Here is a 19562-nt window from a genome sequence, read left to right as displayed (position 1 = left end):
CACAGCCTACTTTTGGTTCTCCTCGACCCAGCCAGCCGCCATCTTTGAGTTGGGCTTGTGGGATTGGATCTCTGTCGCTCCGTGAGCAGCTGGTCCCTTGGAATGGATGTCTGATCATAGAAGTCTAATATTCAGCGTCCTGGAGAAAACAAGATCTGCCTTGAAGTCGAAAGGTCCCTCAGCTGTCTTTCCTCCCTCACCAAAGATGGCCAGTCAGGCGTCAACGACTCCTTTGAAGGTATGGGTCTCTAGTCTCCGAGGGGGTGCTCTCGCGTTGCGGCGGCGCCGACTTCCGGTGCCTCTTCTCGCGGGGATTGGCTGTTAGCGGTGTTGCGGCTCAGCTCGTGTGCAGTGGCTGTGGCGGCGGCAGCGGCGGAGCTCAGCACTATGGTGAGAGAGGCCTCGGCGGCCGCCCCCGACCCCAAATTCTAATCCTAGGCCGGAAGGGCCGAACCGGAGGCTCCCCTAACCCTTATGATTCCACCCTTCCCCCGGCTTCGGGGACTGGTCCCCAGCACCCCCGTTCCCGCATTGTGGCTGAGCGAACCATCCCCACCCCCCTCCTCGCTACTCACCCGCCGGAGAGCGGCCCCGCGCTTGGCTCGAGGCCATTCTCGGAATCCCCTTCCTTGACGTGGGCCGCCTCGAGAGCAGTAGCTGCCAGGTGCGAGGCGGGCACGCTCCAGCCCCAGGGGAGCGAGGTGAGGCCTCGGAAATGGCTCGCTCCGCGGTGGCGGGCTTTGGGGATGATGGGGATGATCCTGTTTTTCTGCCCCCCCCTCCCCCCCTCCGGCTCCGAGGCTGCTATAATAGCTCGGAATGTTTCCCTCCAAAATCTGCCGAGGGTGTTAGAAGTAATGCATGTGTTTTGTAGGGAAGTCACTAAACTGACCTTGGAGTTAGAGTTGCCACTCCTCACGAATGAGTGCTGCTGCTCTTTTTGTTGTTTTCTTGTGTTAATTTAATTCATCACTTCGATAGTGCTCTTTATTTTTTTCCTCTTCACAGGCTAAAGTCACCCTCTTTTATATATTATACCTGGGCCTTTCCCAATCAGTGTTAACTATCTAAAGAAATGTATAATTTAAGAGTTTACAAATCACGTGAGCTTATTTTTGTTAGATGTTAAATAAGAGCCTTTTATTCTTTATCCCTTGAGTTTTAAGATTCGGAGGATCTTGGTATATACAAGTGCGAATTAAGCCTATGTTTAGCATCTTAAAATGGCAGTTTATTAAATCTTTGCTGAGTTAAAACAATATCTCAGCACTGGAAAATATTTACATCTTTGTGAAATCTTTTTTAATATTTCTCACTTATTGTTGTGTTAATAGTATAGTAATAGTATAAACTTTTAAAAATGAAGGGGTCCCTTATTTCTGACATGTCCATTGGAGTCATTTAGTCTGATTAGAATATGGAAATTGGTAGCAAAATCTAATTAGCTTTGTTCTGGGGGGGGGGGATTCATAACTAGGTTGAACAATATTTTTTAAAGAATTTTGAGTCTTTATTCGATGGCCTAAACTACTAAGGTATTCTGTAACCATTCCAAAAGCTACTACTCTTATCTGCCTGGCACTCTTGAAGGCTTACGGAAATTGGGAACTGCGCTGTATTCCAGCCTAGATGCTTGCTTGTTAGTAATCAAGTGATAATGTTCAGTGTTATATTTTAGAAGGGAAGGTGGAAAAATGAACTAGCAATGCCTGATTGAATTAAAATTAATCCGACTTGTAGATGTTGGGAGCATCATTCAGAGTGAAAATGAAAGATTTTCCTAAATGGTTTTACTGAGGTAGCTATTAGTTTTCTCAGCTTTGACATTAGCATAGCTTTTACTGTATTGCATAATAAAAAAGGGGGAAAATGCAGCTTTTTGTTGGTTAAAACTCAAAAATGTTCATAAGGAATGCTGGACAATGCATTTGGCCAATAAAAGGAATACAGCTAGATTTGAGTCTAATGCAATTTGATTTAAAGTGAAATACCTCCAGAAAGTTCTCAAATGGTTCTAGTATGAAGAAAGTGAAATTTTTAAAAGTTAGTAGTATCTTATGATACCAAAAAAGAAAAATAATAATCTTTATTCTGAAAATAGCAAAATTGTACTACTTATCTGTTAAATATATTCAGACAAATTAAGTTCCATGAGGGATTTAGAGTTGAATATACCAATAAATGGTTTTTTGAGCCTATATAAGCAAGAAGTAGTAAAATTTGTTTAAATCATAAGCTAGACAGTGATAATTACTACAAACAGTGCAGGTCTCAAAACTATTTGGGGGCTGGCTATCAAACATGATTTCATGGAGTTGGCATTTGATCCTGATTGTTGAATGAAAGGGAATATTTTGATAAGAAAAGATGTATAGGTAGGAAGAATGGCAGAGAACATATCCAGTGTATGGGGAATAAGCTTTTTTTATCAAAAATAAAGGGAGCACTGAGAAAGGAGGGTGAAAAAATAAATTGCAGTAATATTATGAAATGTATTGAATGCCAAGAGAACTGAAAGAAAAAATATTAATTTAGCCTCTTATTTACAGCAAGTCATTAGCACTATTTCAACCTATGTTCAGTGTGATGGTACTAATTATCATATTTAATGTTTGGGACAAATCCATATGCACATGTTCTTTTTATTGATATTTTTTATTTGTTAATCATCCCCCTCCCATATTGACATTTCCTTCATATAACAAAAGACGGGGGGAAGTTAAGCAAAACAATACACATTGACAATATTTTATACTGCAGCACTTATTAAGCTTTGGTTCATGGAACTTCCCAGGAGACACCTTTTTAGGGGAACCAAGAGGTTACACTTATTATAATAATGTTAAGATTTTATTTCCTTTTTAAAATGCGTTTCCTTTTTTTCATTTACCTATCTGTGTGAGGCTGGTTTTTCTTAGCTTAATTCATGTCAGACAACATGTCTCAAATGTATGAATTCTATTTAACCAGACATCAAAGAGATTTGCAAAAATATATAAAATAATTACATTATCCTTAATATTTTTTTTGTTGTTATTGTTATTTTGGGACGTTAGGAATTTTTTCTTAAAAACAGATTATTAGCATGTAATAAATTTGTTTTTTTTTTTTTTTTAATGAATTAAATGAATACTTTAAAATTCATCAGTTTTTGTTTTTCATATGGTAAATATTATTAAACATAGATTATTCTCACTTTTCAACAGTGTAAAATTTGAGAACTGCTGTTATAGTGTATGTAATATTTCGCATCCATAGTACCCTTTCTATTCCTCTTCTTCAGGACCAAGGATTAATAATTATAATTATATAGAGTAGAATTTCATTTTATTATTTTGGTTTTTGTAATCATTGCATTTTCCTGGTTATATGTCACTGTTCATCAGTTCTTAGTTTAATTATTATAGGCCAAAGGATATGAATAATTTAATCACTTTTCACATAATTAAAAAATATTTTCCATGGTAGCTCTATCAACAATGTTAGTGTGTCTGTCATCCCATAGTCCTTCCAAAATGAAGTATGTCTGTTAATTGTCATCCTTGGCAGTTTGCTGGATATGAGATAAAACCTAAAAGTTGTTTTGATTTATCTTTTAATTATTAGTAGTTTGGTTCTTAATAGCTTGCAAGTTCTTTTTTGAGAATTGTTTGTTCATATATTTAAAACAGTTTTCTCCTGGGGAATGCATTTTGATTTTAATCTTCTAATCAAATTTACTATATTGTAGTTTCACTGATTTTGTTGATGGAAAAAACTTTTATTTCATGTAATTGAAATTGTTTCTTATTATATCTATTTCTTGCGTAAGATTTCCCCCCCTAGTTATGATTGTGAAAGGTGTGTTGACTTCTATCCTCTTCCATTTTTTAAAATAAGGTGACCTTTTATATTTTTATTCTTTAAGCTACAATCCATTTGGAACTTAGTTTTGGTATATTGTGTTAGATATGCTCATCTAAACTCTTTTTTTTTTTTTTTTTTTTTTTTTTTTTGCTAATTTATTTCTGTATTTCTTGTGAAATAGGGTTTGTTTCTCCAAATAGTTTGTTTTTATCTTTTTACTAGCTTACCTTTATGAGATGTTGATTTTAATAATTAAACCAGAGAGGAATAAAGCAAGGAAAGATAATTACTGCCATTGTTACCAGTTTAAGCAAAAAGTTTAAATAAAATCTTGAGGAAAGCCTCAAAAAATTATTTGCTGGTAATCATGGATTTATGCCATGGTGTGAGTATGGTTCAAAATTAAGAAAGCAGTTAATCTGAAAAAATGCAGAATAATCCTCTTGAAAACACAAATGCCAAAAACTTTTATAAGCTTAAGCAGAAAAGACCCATTTTTTAATATGTTAGAAATTTACATAAGCCAAAAACTAGAGCATGATTTGAAATGAAGAGACACCTTCTCACTATGACCTAGGGTTAATGCAAAGCTGTCCTGTCGTCCTCTCTGTTGTTGACACAGTTCTCAAAATTTTCTAAGACATGAAAAAGAATCTGAAGTTATAAGCAGTGTCAGTGAAGGAGCAAAATTATATGTATAAGTAGATGACATGATGATTGCTTAGGAAAGCATAGTCAACAAAGAAACTAAGGGAGATAATGTAGAAGGCTGAAAATGAAATTCACACATAAATTAATATTTCTGTAGTGCAGTAACAAAATCTAGGAAGAAATGGTAGAAAAACAAAAGCAATTTGAAATTACAAAGTCCAGGAGTCGTTTTACTCAGACATCCTTAGGATTTAGAGTTCATTGAAGAGAAATAAAAGGATGATTTAAATAATTGGAAAGCTTTTTGTTGCTTATAGTTGGATTGTAACGATATAAGAAAAAAAATTATACTGCTTACATTAACTTGTAGGTTTAGTGTTGTATCAGTTAAATTACTTAAAATGTAAAATGAAAGGGGAAAGAAAAAATCTAAGTACCACATAATTATAATTATCAAGATTGGTCCTTGAGAGTTGAGAAATGTACTTATTTCCCTCTTTTGAGAGGTGGGGAACTATGGTTGTGGAATATTGCATAGTTAATGTTTTGGTAGTTTTTCTGGACTGCTTTTTAATTTAATTTTTTTTTAAATCTTAGTTACAAGGGATGACTTGTTGAGTAACGGAGGGAGCGATTTACATTTGGAAATGAAGGTGATGTAAAAACAAAAGATGTCAGTAAAGCTAAGATTTTTTTTTTTAAGTGAACCTCAGTATCAGTAAAAGGAATTACCCTAAGTCAAATATTAGCTTTAGTAAAGGAGCAAGATATAAATCCACAGGTCATCATTATTTTGTTGTAATAAAAAAAAAAACATAAGGAAATGATAGAGAAGTTCCATTCAAAATAATTACAAAAATACAGAATATATCTGGGAGGGCTAATCTTATCAAAACACTGAAGACATAAGCATAATTAGTAAACACTATAGAAATAACGGAACACTTAATAATTGAAGAATAGGTATTGTTCATTTTGGGACCATGTCAATATTAAAATTCAGATTTATTGCTATACCAATCTTATTGCCAGAGTTAATTTATAGAACAATCAAAGGAATAAAGTTCATGTAAAGAAAAAGGTCTAGAATTTCAAGGAAAATGACCAAAGTGATAATAAAAAAGTTGGGGAGGTTGCACTTCCACACCTCAAACTGTGTTATAAAACAATGATCATCAGAACCATTGGTTCCTGGTTAAAAATTAGATTAATAGAATAGACTACCTAAATCTATGCTGCTGGTGGTGACTGTTCTTAACTCCTGGTAAGAAAGATCTTTCTACCAATACAGTTCAAATGTTCTACAATTTATAGTCTTACATTAGGATAGGAGACCGAGGAGTTAAAACACTTGTCTGAGTAACATAGCTAGTATCTGTCAGAAGCTAAATTTGAATCCAGGTCTTGGCTCTGAGACAGGCTTTCTAGTCACTATATCATTCTGCCAGTACTCTTCAATAAAACATCTGATTTATGAAAAGTTCATTTTAGATAGGGAAATTTCTTTGTGTCAAACTACCCAACTGCACTTCAAGCACCTAAATAAAAACTAACCTTTCTCTTCAAAATAAGTTGGAAGGGAAAGATGGTTATAGGGATTAATAACCAATTGATCAATAAAATATCTCCCTTGGGTAGCAAAGTGCTTTACCAAAGATATGTGGGACATAGAAAAGAAAATATGGTTCCTGGCCTCAGAGAACATGATCCGTTAGGCAGAGTATGATATGCAAATAGCTAATACCAGAATGAATGATATGTAGATCAGGGCTTCTTTTAAACTTTGTCCACTCACAACCCCTTTTTGCCCAAGAAATTTTTACACAACCCTGAGTGTATAGGTATACAAATCAAACCTTTACATATAATTTCACAGTCTACACATTCATGTGACCCACATTTTAAGAACTATTAGGCTGTAGTATGAGGTAAGATTTAAAAAAAAATAGGCTGATGCTTGACTACAGAGGGCTTTGAAGGTTACATGAAAGAATTCTGACCAATTTTAGGGTTGTTTTTGTAGAACCCTCAAGTTGAGAATTTTCACATTTTAAAATGTTAAAATTATATTTAAAATGTAAAAGTCCTTCTTAGCTTACAAGTAAGCAAAACATGATTTCTTAACTCCTGCTGTAGACCATAGGGAGCCACTGAAGGTTTTTGTGCTTAAGGAGGCATAAGAAGTAATAGTTAAGCTTCCTAAAATGTCAGTCTGTGTAAGATGGATAGGGAGCTGTGAGAAATTGTAGGTACAGAGTTGTTAGTCTTTTGTAACTTGCTGGGAGATTGACTATGACTTGGGTTAAGGTGGTGACAAGAAAACAAAAAGGAAAAAATATGTAAGATAATTCTTTGGGAGAGAAGAATAACAAGATTTAGCTTCAGAATACAAAATCTAATTTCAAGAAATGATTGGTTACTTTTTTTTTTGCCAAGTAATGGTCTCATGGAACTTCAATATGAAGTGCCTAAATTTTAAATTATATGCAGTTGCATATACAGGAAATTAACTAATAACACTCCTTAATGTGTTTATAACAGTTTTAAACTTGAACATGCGTTTCAGATTATACTTTATTCAAATTTTGCTAAGAAACTATATTGAATTTGCCCTTTTTTTTTTCTGCAGTCTCATACTATTTTGTTGGTACAACCTACCAAGAGGCCTGAAGGCCGAACTTATGCTGATTATGAGTCAGTGAATGAATGTATGGAAGGTAAGTTAGCACTAGTTGAGAGAGTTTCTTCCCCTGTAAAAATTACTTTTAAAATATATTTATATACACATACATACAGGATGAAAAGTTATGAGACTGGATTTCTTTTTAAAATATTGTTATTGAAGTCTTTTGGTTTTACACTCCACATATTCCATCCTTTCAAAGAATCACCTTTATAAAAGAATTTATTTTATTTTTTACATTACAAAGAAGAAAGGAAGGGGGAGGGTATCAGAAAAACTAGTGAACATATTTAAAAAAAAATTATGACCTTGTATATAATGTTCTCCACTTACGAATTGTATTTGTAAAGTTTGTGATCCTCATTGCAGCTCCTCAATTGTGTTGTCTTGATTACTCCAATATTTTTTCACCTGGATAAACTTTGCATACATTATAGTTTTTTAAAGAAGTTTTTTTTTTTTTAAAGAAAGCCTTCAGTGATTAGCATTATTGGATTTAATAATTCATTATTCTAATAAAGATCTGTGGATTCATTGATATGAATCCCTTAACTAGCAAATCACAACCACTCTTTGACTTAGTAGTAGTGGTCTTTATGAGTCATACCACCCTATGACTAGCTTATCAATGAGCCTTTGAGGTTTTTTTTGTTTTTGGTTATAGTCAGTCTGGCCCATACATGAAGTAAGTATTATAGTTTGATGGAACTATTAAGAGCTTATGTTCTATTGATATAGCCTTCAAGAACCTAGAGTCATCATGTCATGAAAAGGCATCAGAGAAGTATTTTACTTTCTAAAATAGTAGATTGAATGTTTTGCATTCTGAGAGTCTTTTGATAGTCATAACTTTGTCTTTTGGCAAGCTGTTAGTTGAATGATTTATCCAAGTTGCATTATAATGGGAGTTGATAAATTAGCCACCTCTTTGCAGCATATTGTTTGCTGATGCCTTCATTAACTTGATAATCATAAACATATTAAGCATAATTAAACTTAACACCTGTCTAAGGGAATAAGAATATGACATACTTTTCCAAATTGCCAAGTGTTAAATTCATTCAGTAGAAAATAAGCAACTTTGGGGTAAGTTCTTTTTGTATTTGTATCCCCAGGAGTTGTTAATGAGTTTGTTTTATTACACTAAACAAGAAGTTAGGAGTGTGTGTGTGTGTGTGTGTGTGTGTGTGTGTGTGTGTGTGTGTGTGTGTGTGTGTGTGTGTGTGTGTGTAGGGGGGAACAGCCTTATTCTTCCTATTGTGGGGATGATTCCCTTTATTCTGCTAATTGATTTGAGCTTACTTTGATGGCCATGAATTGCTTTCTGAAGTTTTAAATTTTCATTATCTTTTAAAAGCAAGACAACCTGTCCAGCACACTATATTTTATTTGCTGAGATAGTACAATAGCTGATGTTTGCATCATACTTTAAAGTTAGTTGCAAACTAGTTTACATAGATGTATTATTTCACTTGACACTAATAACAACCCTGTGAGGCATATAGTAGAGTTAGCTGTTATCTTTAATTTTTTAGATTAGAAACTGAGACTCAGAGGGGTTCCATACTTAGTAAATAACAGATGTATTTTTCCCCCTATTAAGTGATTTATTAATATTTATTTCTTATGTTTTCATCCCTTTCCAGTGACATTCCATGTACCCAATTCTGCAGTAGAACTTTCCTTTTATTGAATGTAGTTAAACAAAACAAAACATATTGGTCATGTCTGAAAATGTATTTCAGTTCACACCTGTAGTCTGTCTCTTCTACTGAGAGGTAAAAGGCTTACTTTATCTTTGTTTCTCAAAAGTCAAAATTTGACACTATATTGATCAAAATTTTGAAGTCTTTTGATATTTTCCTTACCTTATTGTGGTTATAATTTGTTCTCCCACTTCTGCCTTTAGTCTCCAGTCAATTCACATAAGCTTTTCCATATTTCTCCGAGTCCTCTCTTTGAGAAATTAATAATTTTTATAACCCAACAATACATTCATATACCACAATTTGTTCATTCAATAGACAAATTATTTCTTTCTTTTTTTTCCCCCCATTACAAGTAGTTCTGGGGTTATGTGTATATATTTGCACATATGACCTTTCCTTCTGCCATCTCTGATCTCCTTGGGATATGGACCTATCTGTGATACTTCTGGGTCAAACAATATATGTTCATTTTAGCAGTACAATTGATTATGACATGAGAGAATAAAACTAACATTTCAGGCTGTTTGATCTGCTGAATCATGAATCCCTTTACTTAAGCCCTATGCTTTGACCTCTCTGTGGTAAATAAAGACATTGAACAGTTAATATCATTGTAATTAATTCATAAAAGTAAGTTTCATTTAAAAGTGGGAGAACGGCAATAAACCTAATACCAATCAAAATAAAGTCAAAATATCTTAGGTCTTTTTAAACTTGACATTTACAGCTCAAATAGTGAAATTTGTATAAGATCTTGTTTCTCTCTTTCTAGGAGTTTGTAAAATGTATGAAGAGCATCTGAAGAGAATGAATCCCAACAGCCCCTCCATCACATATGATATCAGTCAGTTGTTTGATTTCATTGATGATCTGGCAGACCTTAGCTGCCTTGTGTAAGTATCATCTGCCATTGTAAATAAAAATTTTTATTCTTTTTTTCTAGTTTTCCCTTTTCCCACTCACTCACTGATTCAATTTAAGACTGTAATTCTGTGCATTATCTGTCTGCCATTTAAGTAAGAATGGGCATCCCATTTTATATTTTAGAATTAGAGGCACTGAAAGTTTCTAAAGATTTGCCCAATAAATGAGTATTCAGAAAGAACACATTAAAATTTAACATTCTCCCCATTTTGGGCTGTATATCAGAGTTTTTGTTCTGGGGTTGCTGTTGATAAAAATTATGTTATTTTTTAATACCATGTAATTAAATAATAGATCAAATGCATACCCTTTGATCCAGTAATGCCACCAAAAAAACATTCATTAAAAGGAAAGGACCTATTTGTACAAAAAAAAAATATTTATAGCAGCTCTTATTTATGGTGTAGCTAAGAATTGGAAATTGAATTCATGTACATCAATTGGGGAATGGCTAAACAAGCTGTGATATATCATTGTAATAGAACATTATTGTACTATAAAAAAGGACAAGGAGGATCTCAGAAAAACTTGGAAAGACTTATATGAACAAAGTGAAGAACTTGAATGACTTACCTATTCTCAGCAATACAAAGATCCAAGACAATCCCAAAAGATTAATGAAACATACTATCTGCCTCCAGAGTAAGAACTTACTAGCCTGGTTCATATTATTTTTCACTGTTTCTTTTTTCCTCCCTTTTATTTGAATCTTCTTGTACAAGATTAATAATGGTAATGTTTTACATAATTGAACATGTAATAACTTGTATGATTACTTATCAGGGAGATAAGAGGAGTGAGGGGGGAAAAGATAGAATTTAGAACTCAAAACTTTTAAATAAAAATTTTAAACAAAAAATGCATAAGAGCAGGTTGGAATTTATGTGATACGAGCTTTAGCAGGCTTTTTTATATACATTTTTGTCTAACATCTAATGTGAAGACTGATCTTCTGGCCTAGCAGTGTGTTAACAGTCTACTCTGTTTATTAGTTCCCTGTTTTGTTCCTCACAATTCTTCAAACATTTTTGTCATTTTGCCCCCCAATAATAATTCATATATACATAGTATTTTGAAAAGAACTTTTCTCCTCATAACTTGATCCAGTAGTATGAGTACCCCATTTTACAAATGAGGAAACTGGGGATTGGTTAATGACACATAAGTAACAGCTGGAGGATGACTGATTGTCTATACTTCACACTACCTTGTTACCCATACATAAATTGTAAATTTATAGTTATTCAAGTGAATGTCCTCAGCCCATCTCAGTTCCTCAGAACATTTCAACAACATCTATTTTTTCTCCTTTCCCTCTGGCATATCATTACTCTTCATTTGTATTCTTATCTGTATCCTTGATCCTGTTCCCTTTTGTTTTCTTTTCCATCTCCCTTTCTACTATTCTCTTTCCATCTGCTTATAGTCATGTCTTCCAAATTCTTGGTCCTTTTTTCATTATCTAACACCCTATTTCATTCTTCTCTTTGTTTTTAAATTTCTTGAAAAAGTTGTCTAAACCTACTGCAGCAATTTCATTAGTACCCACTATATTTTCAATCCTATAAAATCTAGGTAATACCTACCAATGGGATGTTGAAGTCAAAAGGACATGGATTTTTCCTTACTGTCTTTAGCTGATATTCACAATAACCAGATAAACTGACAACTCCATTAATAATTCATTACCATGCCTCTCTTTATACAACCCCTCCAACATTGACTGTTCTTATTTTTGTTATCTTTGCTAATTTGCTAAATATGAAGTGAAAGCCTCACGAGTTGCTTTGAATTGCATTTCACTTATGATTAGGAGCAATTTTTGCATGTGATTATTTGTAGTTTTCAGTTCTTTTAAGGCTTGTTTATATCCTAGGATCACAGTCATTTGACTCACTTCTCTATGATTGTTGTATATAGATTATAGGATAGGGATTTTTTCAGAACAACAGACTGTAATGTTTATTTTCTTTTTAGATTATACAGTCTGGATTCAAGTCTATCAGATTGTTAGAAAATTCTTTCTCGTCCACTCAAAGTATATTCAAATATTTTAACATTTTTCTTTTATTTTTTAAAAGATTTATTTGTATGTATTTGTATAGATTAATGCATGCATGTATATATGCACATGTGAAATTTCTAATAATCAGACTCTCAAAACCTCTCCTTGTAATAAACAAAAACAAGAAAATTAAAAATTTGCCCAATAAAGTGGAAATCTAGCTATGAATATTTTTTAAATTTATGTGCTAGTTATCAGCTCACTCTTTGGTTAGTCTGATTCTCCCCCTCCCCCCCAGTTTTGTAAATTGTAAATGTGTGTGTGTGTGTGTGTGTGTGTGTGTGTGTGTGTGTGTATTCATGTATATTCTTACATATTTCCATATGAATCATGTAGAGAGACAAAAATCAGAATAAAAGGAGGAAAATGCAGGGGTGGGGAAGGTGAACATAGTGTGTATTACAGATCTATAGTTCTGTCTTTAGAAGTGCATGGCTTTTTTCATCCAAAGTTTAGGGGGATTGTTTGGATCACTGAACTATGAGAGGAATCAAGTCTGTCATAATTGATCTCACAATCCTGCTATTGATGTTTACAATGTTTTTCTTGATTCTGCTTGCCTCACTCAGCTTCAGTTCATGTAAATCTTTTTAGGCCTTTCTGAAATCAGCTTGTTCATCATTTTTTGTAGGACAGTAATATTCCATTTATTTGATTTTTTTTCAAGGTCGATTTAATTCATTAATCAACATATTACCTGCCTTAACATATTAATTATTAATATTAATTATTAATATTATTAATATTAATATTAACATATTAATTAACATATTACCTACCTTTGGGGGTGTTCCCCCCCCCCAAAAGCAATGTCTTATGTGTGTGCGCTAATAGAGATTTTTAGGTTTGGGATGAGAGTAGTTATCTTTATTTTAGAATGCACTTTTGGTTCAAACCCTCTAAGAGAATTGTTAATACATTTAATTGTGACACTTTTAAAGTTGTCTCCCCTTTTTTATACAGATGAAATTTCATGCTGAGTATCTAGTTGAAAATATTATGCTGCAAGATACTGTGCTAGGGGCTTTGTGAGGTGCAAAAATGAGTAAGACGACCTCTACTGTAGAGTAAGAAATTTAAAAGGTTGATGTAGATTTGAAAATACTTCATGAAAAAAAATGATGTTTGAGTGAGGCCTTAAAGGACAGAAGTATTATCATCAGTCCTTTTTGGAAAGTATATGGATAAGGGAAAGGCAATTAAGTTGGAAGAAACTGTATGATGAAACAAGGAAATGAGAGAAAGGGCATGTTTAGAGAATGATGTATTAATTATTTAGTAGATGCCTAGGATATTGATGCAACTATGACTTAATTATATATTTCTTGTGTTAGGGGTAGGTCACAGGGATTTTCAGAGAAGCCTTATATCAAGGACAATAGATAAGCACACACATGCTAACTGATTAAAAACTACCATAACTATAGGCAGTCTTAATTTTAAGAACACCTGCTGAGGACTCCATGTAGTTCAGAAAGCTAAAGCAGTACATATTGATGGACTGGAAACGATATTTTGCAAAGGAATATTCCTTAGGCTACTGTAAGGAAAATTGGACCCAATACAGGAGGGAGGCTGACAGGGTGAAGAAAAAGATGTGTACTTGTGGTTGATATTTAGTTTTATATAGGTCTCTTTGAGCATTACCAAAGTTGAGTAATGCTTAGTTAAATAAAGATTCACTAAATAACTTGTCTTTTTTTTTTTTTTTTTCCCCTTAATTTTTTAAAGCGCTCAGGGTTAAGTAACTTGCCTCAAGATCACAAAGTGTCTTAAGGGCCAGATTTGCCATTAAGTGTATGAAGCCAGATTTGAACTCAGGTCTTCAACTTCAGGACTAATGTGCTATCCACTGCCTTCAAATGCTTATATCTCAACTAATTCAAGTTAACTTTCTCTGGAGCAGTAATTATAAGTAGAGAGTGATAGACACATTTCCTACCTCACAGACTCACCTTTTATAGTAGAATGTATGCTTCTTGAAGGTAAACTCTTTTTCATTTTGCAGTGTCCTGGGATTCAAAAGCCGGGTGTTTCCTTGTGGGTACCTAAATATTTGAACATATGAGGAAATTTAGAATAGTGAGAGATTAAGATAGGAAGGTTTAGGGAATATATAATAAAGGTGGTGATTTTGAGATGGTGATAGATAAAAGATTATGGAAATTGCACAATATTGTTAGCTGGTTGCATTTTGAAAGCAAGAGAGAAAGGAATTAAATAAAAGTGACTTCAGAGTTTCAGGGTTGAGTGAAAGAAAGATGGCATTAATAATTTTAAAAGGTCAGAAGAAAGGAGCTCAGTTTTGGACAGATGACATTTACATGGAAAAGAAGAGAAGTCAGAGCAACAGGAGGAGAATCTGATTTGTGCAGGGTGATATAGATTAGAAGTGGAGGGAAGATAGGAGGAAATGAGAAAATGTATTGCTGTGTAATTTTTGGATAGATTTAAAGTCCCTGTCCTTAAGGAGTTTGTGTCTCTGCTTTCAATATTTCCTTTCCTAAAATGTGACTGATTGGGTTCATAAAATTGTCATTTGTTCCCTTGATGGGAAATAGTATGAAAAGTAGATTTTTTGAAAGAAACAAAGAAATTGAAAGGTTAAAGATGAATTTCACTGGATAAGGCGAACTACTTATTCTGCATATTCATCATATTCCCACCAGATGGTGCACAGTGCTTATGAAATGCTCATTCTTCATTACATTCATGGATAATTCCTAATTACCTTATAACTATTTTTCATTTTGTGAGTGTTAATATAAGCTGTTTCACTTTTGGTCAACTTAAATGTTTCTCCCTTTTCTTGGAGACTTTCAAAGCTCTAAGTTGGCACTTCAAGTTTTAATAACCCTCTTGACTATGAGTTGGGACATTGCTACTAATGATAGTCCTTATCCCTAACATTTTTTCCTTTTTATGATCTTTTTAATTTTAATATTTTCCCCCCTCAGTGACATGTAAAAATAATTTTTTAACATTTAAAAAAAATTTTTGAGTTCTTAATTCTTTCCTACCCTGCTTTCCCTTCCATTAAGACGACAAAACAATTTAATGTAGGTTGTTATATATCTGCAGTCATGCAAAATATGTTTCTATATTAGTCTATGTTGTAAGAAAACACATATCAAAAAGCCCAAGCAAGGAAATAAAAAATGTATGCTTTCATCTGCATTCATTCTTCATTAGTTCTTTCACTGGAGATGGATAGCATTTTTCATAAATCCTTTCAAATTAAATTGGGTCATTGCATTGCTGGGAATAGCTAAATTATTCACAATTTATATTCCTATGGTACTATATAGTACCATAATTACTGTGTAAAATTTTTTTTTTGTTTTTTCTCTCTTTGGGATTCAGACCTAATAGTGGTATTGCTGGATCAAAGGGCAGTTTTACAGCCTTTTGGACATAATTTCAGATTTGTCTACAGAATGATTGAATCAATTCACAATTCCACCAAAAATGCATTAGTATCCCACATTTTTCCCATATCTCCTCCAACATTTACTATTTTCCTTTTCTGGCTTATTAGCTACTCTAATAGGTGTGGAGTGATACCTCATTTGTTTTTATTTGTATTTCCATAAGAGTTTTGTTGTTGTTTTAATAAGTTCTTGAATTAAAAAAATTTTTTTTCAAGGCAGATGCTAAAATCAGCATTTTCATTATTCAGTTTCACTATTAGTTACATCTCTGCTGGCTTCTATCAGTCGATTCGATGACTTTATTTTTATTGGGAGAGAGTAACAATAATCCCTGCTTTTTGCATTTTCAGGTACCGAGCGGACACTCAGACATACCAGCCCTATAACAAAGATTGGATCAAAGAGAAGATCTACGTGCTTCTCCGTCGGCAGGCCCAACAAGCCGGCAAATAATCCAAGTGGCAGCCTTGGGGGGGATGTGGGGAGGGCTTGGAAAACAGGTGTGTACAGCGTGCTGTAGTGAGAGCTTTGTATTATAGAAGTCCTCTTTCCATTTTGTTACAATCTGGCCAAGGCTGAATGTATTAGATTTTTGTCTTGTTCAATCTGAAGCCCCTGTCCCTCCCTACTTTCTTTTTCTTTTTTACTAAAAAGTAGCTAAAAATTTGTCTTCACTCAGTTAGCACTTGGTTACAGTTCTTCCCAGCTGTTCATATCTGCTTCATAATGTTCATTGTACTTATACCCTTCTGTGTGAAGGTTTTCCAAAATTTAGTTACGTCCTCAAAACTCAAAGGCTTAGTAGAAAATACAATAAATGCTCTTTAGTTAAGCTTTCTCTGGATTCATTTTTTGTCTATGAGCATATGTTCCTGTAAAACAATTTTTGTGGCAAAAGGAAAAATTGCACATTGACTGAACTGTATGTCTTGGTTAGGTTATATCATGCAAGAAGTGTATCTCATTTCATTGGCATAGTTAGTGCCAAATATATAGTTCACAGGTTTTCAAATACTGCTCTGAATTTGTTCCCTAGTGAAGTTACCATTATACATCAAAAACCAATCTATATTTTTTATTCATCTAATTTGTTCAAGTATTCTTGTTAATGAATTAATTTCGTGGCTACACTTAGAGCTTTCAGTATTTCAGTACTAATTACCTATTACTATATAGAAAATGAGACGAGCAGCTAGCAATTAAAAGAATAAGTGATAAATTTATCATTTTCCTAATAATCACATGTTCCTAGTTCTCTTTCCAAGCTTTAGAAATTAGGGAGACTTTCTTTAAATCTGCAACATTATTTTGACTTTAATCATAATCAAGTGGCAAATAAGGTCACTACAAGATTGGCAGCTAACAGAATCTTAGTAGTAAGTCAGGAGTCGACAAACTATAGCCTGGTGATCCAGCTGAAAATACTTTTTACATTTTAATATAAAGTTTTATGTGTTATAAAGACCAAATGATTTGATAACTAGTGAATGTTCTTTTTTTTTTTTTTTTTTTTTTTTTTTTTTACATTTATCACAACCCACTAACTTCCTTGCCAAATAGGAACCTTCCCTTTCAACAAATATAACCAAATAAAAATAATTTTATCTGAAAATTAATGCTATTATGCTACACTTCCAGTTTGTCAACTTTCCAGGTGTGATAAGGTCTTCCCTTCTGTCTTCTAGTCTAGACCAGAAAGAAACAATGACAACTACTTTAGTTGTCTGTTGAAGACTTTAAATAGACTCCATCTCATTATCAAAAATGTGGGCCATTGTTTTGACTTGCTCAAACTCCCTGAGTGGGCTGAGGTGGGAAGGGAAAGAGTCTAGAAAATACATCCCTCCTAGTTTTGCTCTTGACATTTGAGGAAGGGTGTTATTTGGGGTAGGATTTGACTCATGCTGATCTGGTAGTTCATGTCATTGGAATAACAGTTAACAAGAAAGCTTACTTAATCATAACCTGCAAGCATAAAGCATTCATTTATTTGGGCACAGCTTTCCTGTCTCTACTTTGGCCATGTTGGGGTATCCCGTCAGATCTTTGCCTCTTTTAAAAGAAGTTTCTTTAAGGGACTATATTTCATGAGAGCTAGGTAGATGGTTTACTTCCTAAGGTCACTAGAAAGCAAGTCTTCTATATATCTCCGAATAACTACTTTTTCCAAATATTTGTTGTTTCTAGGTTCTATATTGTCACATTTCCAGATTATAGAAAGCTAAGAGCTTCTTGGGCCTTAATATGCATTGCTGCTTATATTGCTGCCTCTAGAGGTTATATCTGCTCTCACTGGGGCTGGTTATACTGCCCATTGCTAGAGGGCTAAACATGGAAGCCAAAATATGTCCCTTGTACTGGGGCCTGAACATTTACCTGGATACATTGGGTATACTACACTGCTACCTTTTGTGCTAAGAGTTAGCAATGGTTGGGCCTGATGTTTGCTCTTCTGCTGGAAAACAGCAGAGCCAAATTTAAATGTTTGACTCACCTGGGCCAATACCTATGCTCTAGCTGCCTCTTACAACCCGCTGTCACTTTTCTGCCACCGTGGAGGAGGGCATCTGGTACTCTTTGAAGGCCACTCACAGGTCCTTGCATACATACTCATTGAAAGTCCCAGAGGAAAAGGGAAACAATACTGGAGGGGAAGGGAATAAACATTTGGATAGTGTCTATTATGTGCCAGGCTCTGTGCTAAGAGTCTTTACAAATAGTGTCATTTGTTCCTCAAAATAAACCTCTTGATGTAGGTGTTATTCTGAACCCCATTTTCTAACTGAGGAAACTCAGGCACACAGATTTAAGTGACTTGTCCAGAAATTGAACTCGGGTCTTCCTGACTCCAGGCTCAGCACTCTACCTAGTGCCAATCTTGATTATGTTAATTACAAAAAAAACATAAAATTTGAAAATCCTTGATAGTAAACAAGAAGACCATTTGACAATGACTTATTTCTGAACTCTGGATTTACTTGAATCAAAGCCCTAAGCTTACTTGAACTAGAATATTTTTGGTCAATATCAGAAATGACAATGGGGAGTGCTGCAGTATGTAGGTGGTAGCGCCATCCCCTTGTTCCCAGTCTTAACACTTCTGCAGGATTGGGATTTTTGTCTGCTAGCAGCTGCCTAAGCTGGTTTTCCAAGGGCAAAAAAGGGAACATGAACCTGGCAGTGGAAAGATGCAATGAAATAACTGGTTTTGTTACCAAAAGAACCAAAAGCTGCAGAAGAATGTAAAGAGATCCTTCAGAAGTATATTGCAACAATAACCCAATTATGTGCCTCTGGTGAATGACATTTAAGAATATTTTCACTGTGGAGAGCCAAGTACATTCCAGCACCATAGAAATCTGCAAGAATACCCTGGTTATGGGGACAGCTGGGTGGCACAGTGGATAGAGCACCAGTGCTGCAGTCAGGAGAACTTGAGTTCAAATCTGGCCTCAAACACTTAACACTTCCTAGCTATGGGACTCTGGGCAAGTCACTTAACCCCAATTGCCTTAGCAAAAAAACCCAAAAAATTAGCCTGATTATCTGTTACACCTATCAGTCAGGCATTAGAGATAATTATGGGGCACTCTTTAAAAAGTCCTAGCCTCAAAATCCACAGGCAGCAGTAAAAAGGTTAAAAAAAAAAAGAAGTAAAAAGGATCCAGAAAGGAAACTTGCCCAGTGCAAATAGGTAGTAAAGAGACCTTAATGTCTTGAGACACCAGATGTATTTTCTGTGATCAGTGAGGACCACCTCATGAGGCAAAGCTCTGGTCGCATTGAGATTGCATCATCAACAGGAGACGTCTCTTATTGGCTTTGCATATGACCTCATAGACCCGATATAAGGAGTGGGGCCCAGGAAATAGGACCAAGACAGGATGTGAACACATGGAATAAAGACCTTAGTTTGTGTGCTGCTGTCTTCTGGTGTTCTGCTGGATGTTAGAACTACCACTCAGTGAAGTGGTGGACATCGATCTCTGAAGACCTCTGATTGGGGTAAGATTGGTAAAGAACCACTGTACCAGACAGTGCCCAGAGGTTTTCTGAAGGGAACTAGGCAAGACATAACCAGTAATCTCTGGGTGGGGATTACAAAAGGGCAACCAGAAAAAAAAAATCTAAATCACCATTCGAGTTCACTGCTTCCTTTCAACTTCTACTATGACAGTTTTGAAGCAATGTCCTCAACTACTAACTGCAGTTTATCCAGGCCTTATACTGCCAAATTTTCAAAATACTCTTGC

At 34.6% G+C, this 19562-nt stretch overlaps 2 protein-coding genes across 5 annotated transcripts in view; one reads left to right on the top strand and one right to left on the bottom strand.

Moving 5' to 3' along the window:
- The window catches only part of SLC39A9 (solute carrier family 39 member 9), a 36361-nt gene extending 36243 nt beyond the window's left edge, over window positions 1–118 (bottom strand). Inside the window, exon 1 of the mRNA XM_074290481.1 lies at window positions 11–118. Within this exon, the coding sequence (XP_074146582.1) occupies window positions 11–118 (108 nt within the window). The remainder of the gene's footprint in view (window positions 1–10) is intronic.
- On the top strand, window positions 2–16921 carry ERH (ERH mRNA splicing and mitosis factor). 4 transcript variants are annotated; one of them, XM_074290483.1, is made up of 5 exons: window positions 25–238; window positions 5095–5150; window positions 7127–7214; window positions 9662–9782; window positions 15660–16921. In XM_074290483.1, the coding sequence occupies exons 2-5, from the start codon at window positions 5145–5147 to the stop codon at window positions 15760–15762; spliced, it is 318 nt and encodes a 105-aa protein (XP_074146584.1). In that variant the 5' UTR covers window positions 25–238; window positions 5095–5144; the 3' UTR covers window positions 15763–16921. The 4 variants fall into 4 exon arrangements, with proteins under 4 accessions (XP_074146583.1, XP_074146584.1, XP_074146586.1 ...); XM_074290484.1 differs by lacking the exon at window positions 25–238 and adding an exon at window positions 483–701; XM_074290482.1 differs by lacking the exon at window positions 5095–5150 and having other exon boundaries at window positions 2–238.
- The last annotated feature ends 2641 nt before the right edge of the window (window positions 16922–19562 follow it).

This window comes from Sminthopsis crassicaudata, chromosome 2, assembly GCF_048593235.1.
Source record: "Sminthopsis crassicaudata isolate SCR6 chromosome 2, ASM4859323v1, whole genome shotgun sequence".
In the NCBI taxonomy this organism is placed as follows: domain Eukaryota; kingdom Metazoa; phylum Chordata; class Mammalia; order Dasyuromorphia; family Dasyuridae; genus Sminthopsis; species Sminthopsis crassicaudata.
This window is presented reverse-complemented; position numbering and strand designations above follow the sequence as displayed.